At 38.8% G+C, this 21,542-nt stretch overlaps 1 protein-coding gene across 6 annotated transcripts in view; it reads left to right on the top strand.

Annotated features, from left to right (window-relative positions):
• The window catches only part of oxr1a (oxidation resistance 1a), a 201,684-nt gene that overhangs the window by 172,745 nt on the left and 7,397 nt on the right, over positions 1-21,542 (top strand). For all 6 annotated transcript variants that reach the window (XM_053488244.1, XM_053488247.1, XM_053488246.1 and 3 more), the window contains 3 exons: positions 5,361-5,971; positions 12,870-13,038; positions 14,171-14,321. In XM_053488244.1, the coding sequence (XP_053344219.1) occupies positions 5,361-5,971; positions 12,870-13,038; positions 14,171-14,321 (931 nt within the window). The remainder of the gene's footprint in view (positions 1-5,360; positions 5,972-12,869; positions 13,039-14,170; positions 14,322-21,542) is intronic.

The raw sequence follows: 21,542 nt of genomic DNA, 5'->3' as shown, positions 1-21,542 counted from the left end.
GCTCTACACGGAAACACTGATTTGTTGCAATTCTTTTCAAAGTTAAAGTGCAGGTTAATTTGTTTTCTTTTTACTTTACAGCAGTGATTCCGTTAGTGTGTCGCTCAATCGACACACACACACACACACACACACACACACACACACAGCGCCTGCACGCACAAACGGAAACACTTGTCTGGATTCTGCCTGGATTTATTTTTACTTTTTTAAAGATAAAGTGCAGGTTAATTTGTTTTATTTTTACCTAATATTTTGTGTTAATTATTTTTATGTCTTTTTTTTTGGGCTGTGGAACGAACAATTTGAGTTTCCATTATTTCTTATGAGAAAATTACATTTGAGCCTGCTTACAGAACGAATTATACTAGTAATTCAAGGTTCCACTCTATTATTATTATTATTCAAGTCTTATATAACCGAAAGAACCATACAATACACCTAGCTACTTTTTTGTTTGTTTGTTTGTTTTTTAATTCGAGCATGAGGTTAATCCCATTGAAATGTTAAAACGCACATCACTTATGAAATTGATCAGGCTGAAACATTAGTGTGATTATTTAAGATGTGAATAGAAAAGTGAAGGCATGACTTCTTGACTGTAAAATTGCCTCAGATATCAATTGTTCAGTCTGATGATACAGGAAATGAATTTGTGCGCCAAGGTCAACGATGCACATTTTCCTCCGTCTACATTTTTAATCACTCGTTTTGTTTTGTAATAAGAAGTTAATGATTTTAGCATCCTTTACACCCGCCTGCCTGTTGATATCCTATTATTAATAATTTATGAACGCCTTTTTTTTTTTTTTTTGCAGTATTTAATAATCAGAGTTATTACTTCTCATTTCCAAATGCTAAACTAATTATATTAGATAAAAAATATTACCTAGGGAATATTTATTTTCTCCAGAATGGAGATCCTTTGGGAATAATACACAAATCAGCTTTCCAAAGAAAATTTGGTAATCAGATTACCAAAGATTTTATTGAACACCCAATCTAATATATCAAACCTTAGTGACATAGACAGGAATGATCAATATGGCAAAATATCACACACAGTCTTTTTATTCCCCAGTTTCCTTTTTTGTGGGTAAGCACATTTCAAAAGAAACGTTGAACAGGATGAGAAATTAATAAAACCTGCAGCTTCAGAACTGTTTAGTAGAAAAGTCCGTGGAAAAATATTGTAACACAATTTCTGTAGCGTCTAAAGCTCTTTCGGTGAGCGTATACCTGTTACGTCCCAGTCCAGGGTTGGGTTGTAGAGCTAAGAAAATGGATCAGGGTTCTATGGAACAGGGATCATAATGACGTTAATCGGCAGACGGAATGAGACCAACCAGTAAAAACCAGTGAGGTTGTAATGCTTTACAGATATATACACGTGAGCAAAAGATACACAATCAAAGATGGACACACAACACCGGGATCAGCTTCAGTGTGGACCAACCAAAAGGTATCTGTATTTAAAAACTGTCTACAAGAACTAAAATACAGGCACCTTCCCTGAATCCCTAAACGAAAAACAGTGAAGAAATTCCTCTTTCCCAAAATAAAACGGCAGCCACACCCCTACTTCCGGTGTGTGCACAAACATATATGCGGTGAGGTTACAGTTATATACACTGGCATTATCTACATATACGTATATACACACACCTACCCACCTCCTACCCACCTCCGCCTTCCCACAGCTCTCGTCACAGATTTGATGTCGCTCTCGAAAGCATTTAGTTATGCTATGGGACACTTGGTGATGGAATTGAACTGGCAAAATGTAGGTTTACAGATTTGTTACCATACTGTGTATTGTAGCACTTCGAAGTCTAGTGGGTGTTTTTCGTTTGGGAAAGAACACAAGTCGTAACCGGCGCCAGTACTGCTCTATTATTGTTGTCACTTTCTTCATCCAGAAAATGGCTCATGCACATCGGAGCGGTTAATATTAAATGCAGAGGGAATGGAAGTGAAAAGGACTAGACTGGTCTAGCACTTAACTCTGAGTTATACGTGATTTATATCTTGTGATATGTGCAGGTGAAGCAGCAACACGAGTGTCATTGTTCAATTAATCGCTTCTATTTCTTATTTAACGGATTATCCAATCAGGATGGATAACGGACCGCTTAATCTGGAAGAGCCAGAGTGTCCTTATACATCTAAACTCCAAATCCAATCGTAAGATGTACATCGTAGTTAAACCAACCCTAACAGGCTTTTTTTTTTTTTTTTTCGTTCAAGGACAGAAATATTTACATTTATATATCTAGAAAATCCAGAAGAATGATGAAACAGTAAGGTTTGAAGGTGAGGTGAGAAGTTTTTAAAGTCAGAACAGTAAATTTAATAGAAAACCACACATTTCCTGTGTAGAATAGTACAAAATGATACAGTTTGAGACATAACACTAAAGTTTAGTCAGTTGCTGAAATAGAATCACGTGATGTCACACTGGCTGCACACGACTGGCGCAATTATATCCATTTTGCAATTCAATAGTTTTTTTGTTAGTCAATTGAAATTAAGTAAATCAATATATCAGTTTTTGATTTATAATCGATTTACACTTAAATTATTTATGTAAACTTTAAAATGTTAAATAGTTTAAAATTGACAAATTTAAAAACCAATTTGACAAAATATATTACAAAATATTTCACAGCTTTGGCAGAAAATACAAACTCGCATCCTGCATCTTTCTCAAATACTCGTGTTTCTTATATACAGTGCTGTGAAAAACTATTTGCCCCCTTCCTGATTTCTTATTCTTTTGCATGTTTGTCACACAAAATGTTTCTGATCATCAAACACATTTAACTATTAGTCCAAGATAACACAAGTAAACACAAAATGCAGTTTTTAAATGATGGTTTTTATTATTTAGGGAGAAAAAAAATCCAAACCTACATGGCCCTGTGTGAAAAAGTAATTGCCCCCTAAACCTAATAACTGGTTGGGCCACCCTTAGCAGCAATAACTGCAATCAAGCGTTTGCGATAACTTGCAGCGAGTCTTTTACAGCGCTCTGGAGGAATTTTGGCCCACTCATCTTTGCAGAATTGTTGTAATTCAGCTTTATTTGAGGGTTTTCTAGCATGAACCGCCTTTTTAAGGTCATGCCACAACATCTCAATAGGATTCAGGTCAGGACTTTGACTAGGCCACTCCAAAGTCTTCATTTTGTTTTTCTTCAGCCATTCAGAGGTGGATTTGCTGGTGTGTTTTGAGTCATTGTCCTGCTGCAGCACCCAAGATCGCTTCAGCTTGAGTTGACGAACAGATGGCCGGACATTCTCCTTCAGGATTTTTTGGTAGACAGTAGAATTCATGGTTCCATCTATCACAGCAAGCCTTCCAGGTCCTGAAGCAGCAAAACAACCCCAGACCATCACACTACCACCCCCATATTTTACTGTTGGTATGATGTTCTTTTTCTGAAATGCTGTGTTACTTTTACGCCAGATGTAACGGGACACGCACCTTCCAAAAAGTTTAACTTTTGTCATGTCGGTCCACAAGGTATTTTCCCAAAAGTCTTGGCAATCATTGAGATGTTTTTTAGCAAAATTGAGACGAGCCTTAATGTTCTTTTTGCTTAAAAGTGATTTGCGCCTTGGAAATCTGCCATGCAGGCCGTTTTTGCCCAGTCTCTTTCTTATGGTGGAGTCGTGAACACTGACCTTAATTGAGGCAAGTGAGGCCTGCAGTTCTTTAGATGTTGTCCTGGGGTCTTTTGTGGCCTCTTGGATGAGTTGTCTCTGCGCTCTTGGGGTAATTTTGGTCGGCCGGCCACTCCTGGGAAGGTTCACCACTGTACCATGTTTTTGCCATTTGTGGATAATGGCTTTCACTGTGGTTCGCTGGAGTCCCAAAGCTTTAGAAATGGCTTTATAACCTTTACCAGACTGATAGATCTCAATTACTTTTGTTCTCATTTGTTCCTGAATTTCATTGGATCTTGGCATGATGTCTAGCTTTTGAGGTGCTTTTGGTCTACTTCTCTGTGTCAGGTAGCTCCTATTTAAGTGATTTCTTGATTGAAACAGGTGTGGCAGTAATCAGGCCTGGGGGTGACTACAGAAATTGAACTCAGGTGTGATAAACCACAGTTAAGTTATTTTTTAACAAGGGGGGCAATCACTTTTTCACACAGGGCCATGTAGATTTGGAGTTTTTTTTTTTCTCCCTTAATAACGTAAACCTTCATTTAAAAACTGCACTTTGTGTTCAATTATGTTATCTTTGACTAATAGTTAACGGTTTTTGACGAGCAGAAACATTTAAGTGTGACAAACATGCAAAAGAATAAGAAATCAGGAAGGGGGCAAATAGTTTTTCACACCACTGTATCTATCGCTTTTCCTTTTTTTTTTATCTGACCGGTTGATCCGTTACCTCCACCTAGTGGACCGGGCCGTTTAGCAGAAGAGATATCAGGGGGAAAAAAAGATTATTGCGGCACGAGTATGAGACATGACAATCAAAACGATCAAAAATACAAATCATACGGCATTTCGATTTTTATTATTTTATTATTTAGATTTTGTTAGAAATGTAGCTGCTTGAGACAAATCAGGCAATAAATAATAATAATATAACTACAATCCAAGTAATTAAATAAAAATAACTATTGGCGACACCTTGCACTTCCAGGGTCTGGGTTCAATTCCCGTTCAGGTTTAATTTCCGCCTCGGGGTCTTTGTGCATGGACTTTGCATGCTTTCCCCGCTCTTGGTGAGTTTAATCGGGTACCCCGGTTTCCTCCCACATTCCAAAGACATGCAGATTAGGCGTTGGTTGGCGTTCCTGAATTGGCCGTAGTGTGTACATGCACATGCATGTGTGTGTGCCATGTGATGGATTATCCAAGGTGTATCCTGCCTTGTGTCCTAAGTCTCCTGGGATAGGCTCCAGGGCCCCGTGACCCTGAATACAGGATAAAGCGGTATAGACTATGAGTGAGTGAGTGAGTAATTACTGCTAATAAATCAAATTTAATTCAAAATCTAATTGCTAAAAATCTATTTGAATCATCATTCCCGGCTCTATTCTACACCATCCACGTTGGTATTAAACGTGTGTGAAAGCAGTGCCTCAAAACAGCTGCAAAAAAGACGTTTGTGTACAGTACGTGTAGCTTAAGGCAGCTAGAATTCAGCCTTTAGATCATAATAAAGACATGATGTGACATCTTATTACTCCTTTATTCTTTCTTTTAATGAGCTCAGCAGTCATTATAGTTATAACATGATCTTAAGCACCACTGTACACCTGAGCCTTTATCTCTTACGTCTTGGAAATGTCAGTGTATGGAAATCAATCTGCCACTTAACAAAAACTGTTGTGCTTGCAGGGACATCGAGTCATGGTTCTCAGGGCCTGCTCATCATGCAGAACTGCGTCTGAGGGAGGCGTACGACAGCGGCAGCACAGCCCCGCGCAGCACAGACGCCTCTCTTTCCGAAGATGTGTTCACCGAGCCCGAGCTGTCGCCTATCCGCGAGGAACAACCATCCAGCCAGCAGCTCCAGGGTGAGGACCAGTCGTCCACCGAATCCGTCCACACCGTCAGGAACGACCCCGGGGAAGAGGCAAAGCCCAAGGACGAGAAAGAAGAAAAGACGGAGGTCGAGGCAGGAGGAGAAACCACCAGCGCTTCAGATGAGGCCAAAAGTCAGGAGCAGCTAAGCACAACAACCAGCAGGGACCAACAGCAGCACCAGCCACAAGCCGCACCCTCGCGGAGTTCCACTACCACGGTGGGCACAGATCAGGAGCGTGACCCAGACGAGGCTAAAAGCACCAGGGACGGCAAGCGGGACTCTGAAACCGATGTGGAGGAGCTGAGAAAGATGTGGAAGAGTCACACTATGCAACAGGCCAAGGAGCAGCGTGAAAGCGCACAGCACGCACAGAAAGAGACCACGTCAGGCAAAGGTGCTCAGAAACAGAGTTCAGCGGAGGGTAAGATTTCATGCATTTCTGATATGTAACTATCATCTCTACCATAATGTGTGACATTCCACATGCTCGGAGTTTTATTATTTTACATCACTTTGATTTGAGCGCTCTTCTGGGATTTACAGAGCAGAACTTGCATTCGTAGAGATTGTATATTAATTTTAAAACCATTTAGTGCTTAGGCTAGCGGGGTGGAACTCATTACGGCACTGAGCTCTGAACAGCGAGGCTGTGTTGTTCGTCCGAGGTCCGAGGCTGCTTCAGCAGAATACGCAGGAATTTACACAAACACAGCAACAACAACACACAACATGAGAGCAATGCAAAGTGCTGTAGTGCTGCATCTGGTTTTGGTCTGGTTTATAATTTTTGTCTTGTTTGTGCACACAAGATTTGCATGCCTGGAAATTTCAGAAAGATATGCCTTAATGACATTAGTGATCCAGATGGATGATAAACCTAATAAGAATATGAGTTCATAAATATTCACATGAAGAATACAAAACCTTCTGTGTTCTTTATAGCAACCTTTTTATTTTTCAGTTCGCCTGTATATGGCTGTTCATTAGGTGAGATACTACTACCAGTCTAACTATAAGTTAAAAAAAAAAACAACAGTTTGACTCGACTTTATTTAGGCGTGTCCTGATGTTATATGATACGTTTTTTTACAGCAGATACGCCATAAATAAGAATCTGCTTCGAACGTATCCACTTGGTTTCTATTTTCAGACACACCCTGTATCTTTGTTTAGCTCCATTTAGCTCCGACAAAAGCTGAAAGGAAAAGACAAGAATGTGGGCTTGATTAAGTTAACATCATTATGACAGCTTAGCTCTTAAGTGGCGCAACAGAGAAGCGTCAGGAGATTTAAGTTTTAATCCCAGTAATGGCATGTTCAACTATCGCCAAGAGATAACGCAGCAAAAAATTGGCCATACTGTCTCCCAGGACCGGGGAGTTAATGGGAAATGAATGGAGACTGACATTCAGGACTTTCTAGTACTCGGTATGGTAATTATGTACCACCAAAAACAGTCAGTTGTTATTTTAAGACCGGAGGTCAGCCTTTCTGGAATAGTTCTTTAGTTACAAGAACGGTATTGTGTCAAGTGCATTTGCAAAAGGCATTAAGCACCATCATGATGAAACTGTCTCTCATGAAGATCACCCCAGGAAGGCAAGACCGAAACTTACCTCTCCTGCAGAGGACAAGTTTATTTAGAGTTACCAGCCTGTTCTCTGACCTGGAGAGGAAATCCCTTTCCAAAACACTTGCGTGATAAAAGCAGGATTTTATGAAAGCCTACTTTGTTGTCGAACCATTGTATTTACCAGGACGTTCTTAACCGCACAGTTTTTAGTACGTTTCTGCGCTACAGCTCACATATTCAGAGCTCGGTCTTTCATGTCCTGAGCCATGTCTCCTCATCTTCCTCATTATAGGTGGGCTTATTATTTTTTTATTCACCTCACACAGAAAACGTAATCCTGCACCGAAGTCCAAGAAGAAGCAGACCTTACACACTTTATTAGGGCACCGTAAATGATTGCACTCTGGCAGTATAATGCTGCTTAAGCAGATTAAGCTTTCTTTGCCTGTGTGTGGCGCGGCTCTCCTGGACGGCCTTTCATCTCCTGCAGATCTCCTTCATCTCCTACATTTTTATCCCTCTGATAACTTTAGCTGCAGAACATCTTATTTAGCTTAATGACCCATTGGGGTTGTGCTTTGATCTAATTTCAGCTGTGCTTAAACTTTGGTGAGGTACTCAGTAATAAGAAAACTAACTATTTCACAATTTAAAAAAAAACAAAAAGATTTGCAAGTTATTCAAGAGCAAATGGATCACCAAATATTTTATTAAAACTGAACTCCAGCTGTATATTAGATACTGATATAGAGTCTTAGAGAGCAGCCAGAGCTTGAAGCTTGAACCCTATGTTAACTTTGAGATTATCCAAGTTATCTACTTAGGAAATATAATATCTACAATAATTTTGCTGTATTGGTCAATGAATTATTCCAAGATCATCAAAACCAATCTAAAAAGGAAATGGAAAAAAAAAAACCTGGCATCTTCCCTTTTAATAAATTTTAGATTGTTGTTGTTAATTATTAAATATTACTTAAACTGTTTGCTAACTGCATATAGTTCTCATTTATATTTAGTTCAATACGTCCCCCACTTACAAACAAGTTTCTTTCTGGGAGCTCGTTTGTAAATTGGATTTGTTTGTAAGTCTGACAGAGTGAGTCTTATACACCTTTGACACAAACATACAATGTAAAGCATAAAAAAACACACACAGGTTTGGTGTTTGGATTTTGCTTTATACTCTCGTGAGACTCCGAAGGAGGACAAAGCTACATGGTGTTTACTGCAAGCTTGATCGGACGGCATTTTGTCTCAGAGGTGTATTAGACTGTGAACTTTGTCAAGTTGAGGATTTTCTGAATTTAGGATAATTCACCAAAAGCACAGATTTACAGGACAGCCGTTTTATATCATCATGCTCCCGGACTAATTCATTAAAACCGGTGAGGCCGACTCATTTCTCCCGCACACACACACACACACACACGTATATACAATATACAAACCTTTAGACATTTTATACATTCACTTACACACTGAAAATAGTATATAATTGTAAATATTGGTATCTGGTGCAGTGCAGGTTCTACTTCAGCGATTTGTTTACATCTACGAATGTCTGTGGAAAGTTTGTAAGATGGGACTTTTCTGTGTTTTCATTAATGCTTTTAATTTGGATTTGTCAAAGGTGCAAAGTAATGGCACAGTGATGTGAGTAACATTGTGGCCTGGCACTTTCAGGGTCAAGGGCTCAAATCCAGCCTTTGTGCCCGTGTGCATGGAGTTTGCATGTTCTCCCTGTGCTTGGTGGATTTCCTCCAGGTACTTAGATTTCGTCCCACAACCCAAAGGCACGCAGAGTAGGTTAATTGCCAGGAGCGTGTGTTCGCCCTGTGTTTTGGATTGGTGCCCTGTCTAGGGTGTACCCTGTCTTTTGCCACAAGTCCCCAAGGATTTAGGGGCATTAAAGGAATAACAGAAACTAATTTGTCCCTCAGACATTAAATGTAACTGGAAACAAGCGCATCTGCGCACTTTGTGAGATCTTTAGTTAGCACCAGGTATCAGGACCAAGTCATAGCCGAAGAACAAAGACAAGCGTGCTTTCATGTTTAAAGACAAGGCACGAGTCTACACAAGTTAAAGTTAAAGTGTAAAAGCACATAGATTTAAACACATTAAATCCTCGAAATTGGGCGTACTCGCCCCAAAAGGAAAGAGTAAACTTTTTGAACTTTTCAGAGCCCCATTTGATCTCAAGGAGACACCGGAGCTCTGTTTATTTAATGTTTTCAGGTTTCTTTCTTTTTAGTTCACTAATTAATAATCTCCAAACGGGAAAGGCTTCCCCAGCGTGTCTCATAAGCACGCACACAAACACCTATTTCATTGACCTTCGTAAGGGCTCTTACTAATATCATTCCATCCCGTGATCTATTTGGACTTCCAAATTTTGCAAGTTTTCACAAGCATCTTTAGCGAAAAATTGCCTAGCTTATATTTAGAGTGGTAGCACTTCATCACCTGTCTAGCACATGTAAGGAGAAAAGGGGAGATTTCAGTTTAAAATTTTTCTGACTTCACATGTCTTAAAAGAAGCACACGTCCCCAGTTGGGGTTGTCAATGATATATGTTGCTCTAACAGCACGCTCATTGTGAACAAGTATTCCCCCAAAGTTCACACTGAGAAAAATTACCCTTCAGTAGCTCACAGTTTTAAAGCTCAGACGTCTTAATTGCTTAAAAGCTCTCAAACGTTCACTGGCATCTTCCCAGTGATTCACTTCCTTACTGGATTTTTTTTTCTCCTTTGCTGCTTTGTAACAGTGCAAAGTATTTGATCATTAAACATTAGCTTTCACTTCTATAAATTGTATCAATAACTCCCAGCTTCGTCTCCTAGTGCATTAGAGCTACAGTACTTTCCCCTTTAGTACTTGAGCCACCCTTCAGTTCTTCATATTGAATAAAATTAAATGATGGAGATTAAATTAAAGAAATGGGAACAAATGTTTTACTATAGCAGGCTGCGAAGTGCATAAAGAATCAGTTTAAAAATTTTACCTGTTTCTAACAGATTTATGCCTTGATTTAGATGCTTGAATGATTCACAGGTGACTATGTGGCTCAACAAACAAAAAACATTCCTAAGATTCTTCAGGAAGCTTGTAGAACTATTCCTCAAGACTACATTAAAAATATAAGAATGTCTGGCTCTTTGGAAGCGAAGGAATGAGGGGAGGTCAAGACTTTTGGCTAATACACCAGGACTATGTTGAAATATTTAGTCCAGGACAGTCAGGAGATGTTGTTTTTGTGTCTTTGCATTTATTGAAATAAATAGTTATTATGATGTATAGACAGTTTAACTGAAAAAAAGACATTCATTTTAAGAGAATAAGCTTTTACAAAAAAAAAATCAAGCTGTTAATTTTTTTTTTTTATGGCCAAGGAAATTTCAGTGGGTTTAAAAAATATAATACTTATACAGATAATACTTTAAAAATAAGAACCAGCTCATGGTGGGAATATAAATGATATATTGAGCTGAACATTCACTATAAATTTCTTTTATAACAGCAAATTTATTACTCATTATACTGTAAGCATGCTTTTATTCATCTGCCGGCTGCTTCATTTTTCAGCTTGTTAAAAACGTACCTAAGGCTCGAGCTGTGTGTGTGTGTGTGTGTGTGTGTGTTTGTGTTTGTGTGTTTGTGTTTGTGTGTGTGTGTGTGTGTGTGTGTTTGTGTGTGTGTGTTTGTGTTTGTGTGTGTGTGTGTGTGTGTGTGTGTGTGTGTGTGTGTGTGTGTCGTTGTGCCGTCTGCTTCTGCTAGGTGGGAGTAAACACACAGAGTGACACTTTACACTCACAGCAGTAGGCTCTTCACTACAACTACAGTATCTGTATCAGGTTTATTTTAGCTTATAACTGCTGAGGTGGTTATTGGAGTAGAGGTGAGTAAGAGGAAAACCTTAACAAATCTTGAATCTTAAAACATCTTCTGCTAGCTAGGAACGCTGGCGGCGTTTAAGCTGAAAAGCAACGAAGGAGGAGTTGGCTTTCATTAACACACCCATTTCATAAGAGACATGAAACAATAAATGAGGAATTTTTTGGCTTTTTAATTTCTTTAAGTAGTTTCCACATTTTCTGTATAGTTTTTTTTTCTTTTTTATTGTGGTTTGTGCCCCAAAAAGGCACAAAACTATAAATCAGCATCAATTAAATGTAGAAAATTTTCTTCGCAGCATAAAGTTCTTTAAAACAGCCAAGCGACACATATTCCGTTCTTAAACACATCCATGATTTCAGTCAGCGATTAATATTCAAAGCGTCTCCGATGCTTGTTTCACTTTTCTCTTGCTGTCACATTTGCCGATCCACGTGTCTAACCCTAACCGGCGTCTCAGGGTCTGTCTGGGTGATAGTGATCGGTGGCTGCAGTCACATCCAGCTCCTTATCTCACTCACAATGACTTCCCTTGACGGAATGAACGAGAACTGCTCCCTTCCTGGCAATGTGCGGTGTCCAGAAAACAAGAGCAGGAGTTTAACAAGACAGTATCGTACAACTTTAAACTTCAGGGAAATATCACCATCATAACATTTACAGGAAAAAAATGTTAAATGAGTAATGTCCTTGAGCACAGAGTAACTGGAAACTAACGAGCATTATACTGTAATAAAAAGAGACTATATCGTACTTTTTACAAGGAAGGGAATTAACGTTATAATAGATTTTGCATTTGCAACATTGCACAACCACGGTGAGCACAAAAGCATGGAGCATTCACCAAGCAGTTTTTTCCAGCTTGTGTCAGTGAGTTTGTGCGCGGTACCACCTCAGATTCAAATTCAAATTTTATTTGTCACATACACAAGCATATATATTGAACATGCCGTGAAATGCTTATACGACTGCCTGTGACCTAAAATGGAAAGAGAGAATAGGACAGAAGGATTCCACAAATTAATCAATTAATCAATCAAAAAGTTGATTAATTAACAAGAAAATACAGTTTAATTCCTTGAATCTGATATTATCGTGCATTCCAAGCTTCTTTTCTGATCACCAATGTTGTAATGTTTTTTGTTTCTCCACACCATTCTGTCTATTGGTGATTAACATGTTTTATCTATGACGAAGATTATAGTGAACGACTTGGAATTAGTGCTGCTATTTGGGGCATTATAACTTATTAGAAGTATGACTGAGTATCCCTCTTCTAATTTTTTAAATAGGGCTAAAGACCTGTAGAGCTCTATAAGGGTCCTGTCATACCAGGATCAGATATCCGTCTGATTAATTTCTTACACATAAGAAATGCTCCCTTTCCAATCTCCCATTCCACCGTATCACTTATTTGATATACAGTAACCATACGTTATGTTGCCATGCTTATGAAAAGACAAAATTTTAAAGATTTAAAGCCGAGTAGACTGCGTATCAGTGCTGCAATAAGCTGGTTGGATGAGGAAGATGTGTACAGATGAGTGAAAATAACAGGTTTTACCCAGCAGGTTGATCTGTTATCGGTAATGAGAAATTATGCAATGAAATCTAAAACGACGCCTGGGCTTTGTCCCTGTTTCATCTCTCATGAATCCACATGGTTTAGAAAGCATGTGATTGTGATATGTTTTAGGATATATCATAGTGTGTCCTGAATTGCTAAAGTAATGCCTTCTGAATGATTTCTCGCTCGAAGTTTAGAATGAAACATCAACAACCACTTGTTATCAGCTTTCTATTAAATACTTTAGTCACGAGCCCAATTCCCTCATCCGTGTCTCAGGTCCGGCTGTGATCAGGGAGAGACGGCTGTCCAGGTCTCATAAGTTTCTGTGTCTGCGAGTCAGCAAGGCCATGAAGAAGACGTTTGTGTCCAACGCCAGCGCCTCCATGCAACAGTACGCACAGCGAGATCGTAAACACGAGTACTGGTTCTCTGTGCCACAGGAGAGGTGAGTTCGCACCAAACACTGCCCTTATTTATTCTCACTCAGCTTTGACTCAAGGATGAGGTTGTGTGTACAGTCTTGTTCCAGAAAATTTTTTTACTTTTGAAGGTGATTTGGGGTCTGATTCATATGATGATAGAGAAGCATTTTGATTTATTTAAGTGCCAGGATTTTGATTAATAAAACAGATTAAACGTAAAACTCACAAGCACTGTTGCGTTATTTATGTAAATTGTTGCAGTTTTCTAAAAACTTTGTAAAGAATTTCTTGAATCAAAGCTTTTAAAAACTTTTTAATTCCCAGTACAAAGCAGCTTTTGAGAGCCCATTTAAAACCATAAATCGTGTGGTCCTAAGAAATTAAGCCGAAGTACACAAACAACATAATTCGATTTGAGCCCGATTCGTTTTAAACCAAAAGCAATTTCTAGAATCCTTGCTGTCAGTTCTGCTTGTCTGTGCAATTACAATGCCCCCTTTGTCTATTGTCGTGCAAGGGCACGCTGACAATTGCTTCCTTTCATATCACCCGAGCCCCCAGTGTGCGGCTGTCTGCGGCCTGGTCGCGGCCTTTTTGATTGCATGTAGATATGCTTGGGATTGTCTGGTTTTAAATCTCTTAATAGAAAACATTTACGGTAGAAAATCTTGGACACGTCCTAGATATTGTGGTCAATATATATTGGACATAGAACTCATATCATCACTCTTCACTTCTCCTTTTAGGAAAAAAGCATCTAAGAATATATAACATACTGACCCTTCCATTCGGGTAGAAGAGATCAGAGACCATCAGGTTTTTAGAGATTTACTGAAACCTGAGCAGTGGAAGATTGTTAAAAGTCTTTTTTGAAACGCATTTCTGCTCAGCATGTTTGTAAAGAGTGGTTATTTAAGTTACTGTTGCCATCCAATAAGCTCACACTACAGTAGTTTTTTCTAATTTCTTTATAAACTCTAGAGACTGTTCTGTGTGTGAAAGTCCACACTTTGAGTCACTTGTGATCATATTTGAATTCTTTTAACCTGTATGCATGATTTTATGGCTTATATTAACCTTAGATAATCTATACCTTACCTTTATCTTTCCTCATGTGTTTTTTTTTTCCTCTGTCCATCTCCTCTGTCCATGTAGGTCAGACCACCTGTACTTGTTCTTCATCCAGTGGAGCCCGGAGTCATTTGGCGAAGGCATGGGAAGCATCAGTCGCGAGCCCGGGTTCATGGTGGTCAAAAAGATCGATGAACCCGAAGCCGACAGCGAACAGACGACGTCAGACTGGGAGGTAGCCTTGGTCCATCAGCTGGACATCAATTTACATCAGCCCCTTCTTTCAATTTGCTTTCTTCTTAACGCTTTTGAATGATCTAATTTTGACGTGACTCAATTTCTCCGTGCAGCGTTAACTTGTGTTTGTGCTTGTGCATCGCCACGTGAAGATGATTTGTTGAACCTGTTGCATATATGTATTACTGTGTGTTATGCACTGTCTTTGTGTCTTTTTGTGTTTTGTGTGTGTTTCTGTTTTCCAGGTGCCTGGAAATTTACAGTGTTATCTGCACCTCCTCTGCTGTTTGCCATCACACTGTTTTGTCATAGCTTTCATTCACTTTATCTGTCTAAAGTTAGTTTGTACACTCGATCAGTAATTTCCACCATGATTATTTATTTATTTATTTATTTATTTATTTATTTATTTTTAATAATTTTTTTACCGTGAGCTTGAACCTAGTGTTTTGCATGATTGTGTTCTGCTTTCTTTTAACAAAGCAGCTCATGGATACACTGGATTCATGAGCGCTTCTGTTGTACGTCGAGAATGAGGCATGGTTTAAAAAACGGGAGGTTCAACTCGTTAAACCATGCTGGTGTGACGGTGATGTGGCAGAGACTGTTCGAAATCTGTCTTTCAGAAAAAAAAATGCAGTACTGTAAGGTTTCATTTCTCCATTATTAATGTTAATAAATGTCTTAATGTGGATTTTTTTATTTCCCCTTATATTTGGTTTTCTTACAAAACCAATGAATCCACACAGTGGTATAAAGAAGTGAAGCTAGGAGATAAATCCTTTCATATAAAGACTATAAATAAGATGAATATAAAGAATACAGATCTCTCATCCTAAATATCTCAATCTACCATTGAGATATCACTTTTAAATTTTGACAACGTATCATGGAGCTTATTAAAATGAAAAACCAAGATGTTTGCAGGTTGTTCGAGTCAATTCTTTTTAAGCCGCTCTGTGATGAATGAAGACTGAAAAGATGTATTTAAAAGCAGCAGGCATATGTCTTCATGGAAATAGTAGTGTAGCAATCTGGTGCGAGCTCTGCTGAAACCAATCCGCCTTATGAAGAAAGCGATACTGCTTTCTGAGGCAGCACTTTAAAATTTAATGTAAATCAATGATGGAGGAAACAAAGCAGATTGATTTGTTATTCCATGACTTGTGCACCGGACAAAGTCTCATAGTCTTGTGTTTAACACAAGTAACTTTTTTTTTCTTTTTTTTTTTTTCCTCTGGAGTACAAATTGTTAAATAAGACGTTTGATATCGTACAGGGTGTTATTTGCATTTTACTTTGTTTTTCATGTTGGATCGTTGTTCAGACAAGGCTTGCAATAACGTAGCTAGATATTAATTATGTATAAAATGGGTAAATAATCTTTGCTCGTAGCCGTAGGGTTGCAAACACAGTACTGTGTGTGTGTGTGTGTGTGTGTGTGTGTGCTTCTGTGTGGCCCTAAGTTTGGCTCTGATAAAGTATGAAACAATATGAATAGAACCCAGACAAATTAGACTGTTCGCAGAAGCTTCTAATGCGTTAGAGTTTTAGAGTACTTGACTTCTGTGTGTGTGCGTGTGCATCAGACAGAGATAGTGAGAGGTGTGTGTGTGTGTGTGTGTAAAAGTAGGAAAGATGTTTATACTGTACAAGGGTATGGATATTTGACGTTTTTGACTTTTTAGGTCCATTTTGAAGAAAACAAAAGACTAATGTACAAATTAGGGAAAGCGTATAGATGATGTCAGCTATGTGTGTGTGTCTGTGTGTGAGAGAGATGTAGAGATAGAGAGAGGAGGAATGTTTGTTTGTGTTTAAAAGTGAGAGAATGAGTGCATACGCGTGCGTGTGTGCGCGAGAGAAAGATGTTCCTACAAGGGTACGAATAGCTGACATTTTTGAGCTTGTATGTCCATTTTTAAGAAAACAAAAGACTCTTGTAGAGATTAGGAAAAGAGTATAGTTGTGTGTGAGAGAGGGGGAGAGGTGAGGTATATATATATATAAAATGTGTGTGTAATAACACCGTAGCGAAACTCTGAACTCAGCTTTTGTTTCAGACACGGGGGCGAGTCGAAAAAAAAAGCGCGCTGTCTCTTTAAATGCGCGTGCTGTCTGCTGTGCTGTAGGCGGGCGCAGTTGCTCTGCCTGAGCCAATTAGAAAAGGCATTGTGTCCCATCTGGAATTTCATTGGTGTTTGAAGTGTCGCTCATGCTCGCGGACACAGTCCGGTGTTTCCGTTGCCCCGGAGTGATTGACTCCCAGCGGCTGGGATGTGAGCACGGACGGAGCAAACGCGCGTCTGTCTGAGGAGAAAAGCCATGTTCTCCAGGAGGGTGAAGGACGTGGAGCCGCTCACGGCCAAGTATTCCCTTGTAGGTGGCAGTGTGTTGTTATGGTATTGTTGCTGTTAGGGGGTTTGGCCGCACGCGCTAGCTGAGTTACACGTAATAAACACACGCTCTTGTGTTGTTTGTGTGAGTGTGTGCGCTATGTGTTTGTTTATTTTTATTTTTATTCTTATTTATTTCTAATCAGCTGTACGAAACTTACACGCGTGTCCTTGGTGTTTTTTAGAGGGAGGGAGGCGGTGTCCTAAAACTCCACAAGCTCTAGTGTGCTAGGACAGTTATCGAGCTTTCACCTGAGCACAGGTAAAGTTCTCTATAAAGGTTAAGGGCTTGGTTTTATATTTCTGTTTCCGTTTCCGTTTTCCCTCAATGGTGCTGCAATATCAGTAAATAAAGAGTAAGGCTATGGCAAGACCAGGATTTAGAAAGCCCTTCTTTTGTATTTGTGTATCTGAAAGTTATTTTTTGCACTTCCGTTATTTCAATGTAATAGCTTTGGTCAGCTTTTAAGAATTCAGCTATTTTGATGAGTCATCCTGTAATAGTTTCATCTTTGTCCAATTAAATCTCGCTTATGAATGCACATGCCCCGCCCCCAGAGGTGCCTCCTGCTCTAGCAGCTTGTTAGCAGTGAACATAGTTTATCAATTTAAGTTGTGTCTACCTTATAGGCAGCATGTTGGCATAGTAGTTACCAATGTGGCCTTGCACTGTCGAGGGTTTGATTCCTGCCTCAGGTTTGTGTGTGTGTGTGTGTGTGGAGTTTGCATGTTCTTCCCATGCTCACAGTCCAAAGACATGTAGATTAGGTTCATTGGTGCTTCCAGATTGCAGATCAATCTGCAGACTGTCCAGGATGTACATTGTTACCCCGGAAAACGAAAATAATCCATTTCAGAGACTGGTTCTTTAAGGCGGAATTTAATATTGTGAACCGCATTTTCCCAGAGAAAATAATGCAAATGTAGATTATCTGTTTCAGCTGTTTCAACCTGAAAATATCATCAATTTCCAATAACTTGATTATATTTTTGCATATGAAATCAGTCAAAACATTTAGAAAAGACCTTTACGTGAAGTAAAATATGAAATAAACTAAACCTTAAACCTCACTTTACCTTAATTTTTTATTCCCTTTGTCACTGACTGCTAGTGGCTTAGTGGCATTTTATTTTTGCTGCCATCCTTGATAACATTCTTGGGACACATGGTGTCATATTTTCACTAAATCTTGCACAAAATGAAAAAAAAAACAAAAAAAAAAACACACTGACAAACACGCTTTCAACAGCTACTGGAAGTACATGCGACTGGCCTTGTTTACAAGTGAACAGACATGTAAAAACACTTGTTAGTCTTTCAGCTGCTCCCTTTAAGGGGTCGCTACCAGACCACTCGATCCGCACAATAACTTGACACAGGTTTTACACCTCATGCCCTTCCTGACACAACCCTCTCATTCCCATTTTATCCCGGCTTGGGACCTGGCACTGCATCCTGTGGCTGCAGTTTCAACATTGGGTAGGAATTGAACTCAGGCCCTCCTCATGGCAGGTGAGATACTTACCCCTAAGCCACCAGTGCCCTAATAGACATTGTACATATGGTGGAAATCCAAAAATACACAGCATCTCATTCTGTGGAATTATGTACTCAAGTTAACAGTTGTGGATGAAAATCGCAGTGAGAAACATACCACATTGGAAAAAAGTGGCAGAGGTGATAAACCTAGTATCCGATAAGAAAAACTTTGTTTGTTTTCCTTCTCATACTTGATTTTTCGGGGGGTTTGGATTTTTTTCTTGCGTTGTTTTGGTCATATAGAGCAGTCATATGCTTGTTTAGTATTTAAATCCTGCCCATAAAGTGACTTCCAGTCTTGTTTAATATTATTCAACATGCAGGATTGTTTATTTATTTCTGCTTATGTGCCCTAATACACTGTCACGGTTCTGATTAGTCTGATTACGTTGGTCTGCAGTGCTCCAATTGCAGGCATGTGCCTGTAAAACCTTAAGGTTTGTAAGATAGGAATTAAGGTGTCTAGTTGTGTGTCAGAAAATTGCTTAGCGGTTTGGACTTGCTCAGGTATGCAGTGTCATTAAGGAAGGAAGCTTTAAGGTTAACCACAGCATGCACAGCGGTTCAACTTGCAGCTTTGAAAAAGAAAAGACTGATTAAATGAAATACAATGGACACCGCTAAAAACCTCAAGTGGTCGGGGTTGTGACCAGCCCAGCAATGAGAACACAGCTGTCTCTGTATGTTTAGACATTATGAGAGGAAGATCAGGTTGTTATTCGTCTGCTATAGAATATTAAAACCTACTATCTGGTAATGACGCAATAAAGAAGATTCGGATTTCCGTGAACCTTTTAAATGAATAAGTCATTAATGGCGATTTAAACGTTCAGGAGTATTAGAAAGAACGTTACTGTCGTCCACATGATAAAGGCATTTGCCTTATTATGACCAAAAGCTTTTTATCTCTTGCGATACTCTGAATACACAACAGTAGATCTTTAAATGTGAGCCAGTCTTCAATGTAGTACCTAAAACCAGTATAGGTATTCCCCGAAATATTTCTGCAGATATGAGTGGACCGTGGTTCTACGGATATTCATAGATGAAAACAAATCACAGACGTAGCTCACGTGTATTGCAGTGCACCATATACCAATATTTGCAATTATATACAATATTTTCAGTGTGTAAGTAAATGTATAAAATATACATTATATTATACATTTATATATTATAAATTCCAATATATTATATACATTATATTATACATTTATATATTATAAATTCCAATATATTATATATGTGTGGGGGTGCAGGAGAAATAAGTCGGTTTCACTAAAGCAGTTTGTGAGCTCGATGATTGAAAATGGCTGTCCTGTAAAGCTGTTCTAATGGTAAATAATCCTAAATTTGAAAAAATTCAACAGGACAGAGTTTCAGTGGAAAACAGCTCTGACACAAAATGCCGCCTGGGATTCCCCTCGCGATTTAAAGCTGCAGAGACAACACTCATGTTGCAATGTGTGAGATGCATTTCTTTAGGCACAGTTACGGTGGGAAAAGTGGACAAAAATTTAAGTGAATTGGTACGCTTTATATTGTATATTCGTATCAAAGGTGTATAAGACGCACTTGGTCGGACCTAAGAACGAATCCGAATTAAGAACAAATCCAACTTACGAACGAGTTTCACTCCAGGAGCACGTCCGTAAGTAGTTGTCTATCTTTATCTGTTTAGAACAATGTAATAAAATATTTAAATTAAGAAGTCTGCTCTCCCTAAGTCAGTGGTTCTCAAAGTGTGGGGTGCAATGAACGGGAGGGAATTAGTGGAAAATAATAGGAAAGTACTTATTCTAATTCATGCTTTTCTTTATTGACAATAAAGATCGGACACTCGAAACTAAACAATCACACGCAAAGAAATGAATCATTAATACAAGTAAATTAAAATAACATCGGAGAAAAAGTGGAACCATAGTGCAACAATAACGGTTTAACGTCGGCATGTTAATTGCAGAGGAACAATATATAAGAAAACATTCGGTATTATATATGTCATTTCATTTATTCCAATGTCTATGCTGATGTTTCTGGATTTTTGTTAAAAAATTTTATTTTATCATGCAGTCCTAGTTTGGCATTTCTAGTTTCCAGTGTGGCAACATAGTTGCTTTTTGATCCTTTTGGCGCTGAACAAAAGGGAAGATCAATATCGTTCTACGCTTTTTGTTGCTGTGTGATCCCTAAATCATTCGTTGCGCTGTAGAGAACAATGGTGTTTATGCTTTTAAACATGTATAATTTAAGGCGGATGTAGCTTAAAGACAATGTAGAGAGGAAATATATGTGGGTATCTTATTTGCGGGTTTATTTACGCAGCTATTGAAATCGGAGATGCGAATATCAAACTAACTTTACCACGGACACAAACCGGGTCAGTAGCGTACCGTATTTAGTGAGCGTAATAACGTCAATGGATACATTTGTTACATTGACCACAAAAAAGCAGGTGATTCAGCACTATCAGCCTAATCAACCAAAAAGCCAGCCGAAAGGAAAACATGATGAAGCCTATGTTGCGCTTGGATTCATGGTGGTGATGGTGGGGGCAGAGGAGAGACCAGTGTGTGTTTTGTGTCTTAAACCGCTGGCAGCAGACAGCATAAGACCGAACAAAGTAGGAAGACACTTAGACAACACACCCCAGTCATGTTAATAAGCCACTTGACTTCTTTGAAAGAAAGCTCTAGATAAGTGACGAAGTAAACCTGTTATAACAATTGCACGTGTATTTTATCTGTTTTGAATTTGGTGTTATTTAATCATATTGGTTTAAAAATTTATATTTCAATGAATAGTAAACTCGGCCGATTTCGTGACTTTTCGGGCTTGAAATTTTACCCACCGCCTTAAGTGGGGAATGACAGAAAATTTTTGAGAACCACTGCCCTAAGTCTTGATTGACCATGTCAAAATCTCACAATAAAAGATGTACACTTTTGTGTTTTTGGTTTTGAGACAAATTAAAAAAATCAGTAGCTTTGTATTTGATGGAAATGTTTGTGGAACGAGTTCCAGAGCTGGACAAGTTATTGTTCATAATAAACGTGAGTCATTCTATTAGACTAAAATCTCTGTTGATGCAGGGAATCATTGATGGGTCAAAACTTCCTGCCAGCTTCTGATGTTTCTGCTTAAATTGTTCGGCATATGTCGCCCACATTTCTTCTCCCAATAGCTAGTGTTTGAATGCCTCTTTAACCCTCCAAGACTCACTGATTGGGTAAATGTGTGCTAAATCCACATGAAGGGAAAAAGAAGAATAAAATAGAAGCTA

The sequence above is a fragment of the Clarias gariepinus genome, chromosome 26, assembly GCF_024256425.1.
Source record: "Clarias gariepinus isolate MV-2021 ecotype Netherlands chromosome 26, CGAR_prim_01v2, whole genome shotgun sequence".
NCBI lineage: Eukaryota > Metazoa > Chordata > Actinopteri > Siluriformes > Clariidae > Clarias > Clarias gariepinus.
Note: the sequence above shows the minus strand (reverse complement) of the source record. Positions and strands in the feature narration are given on the sequence as shown.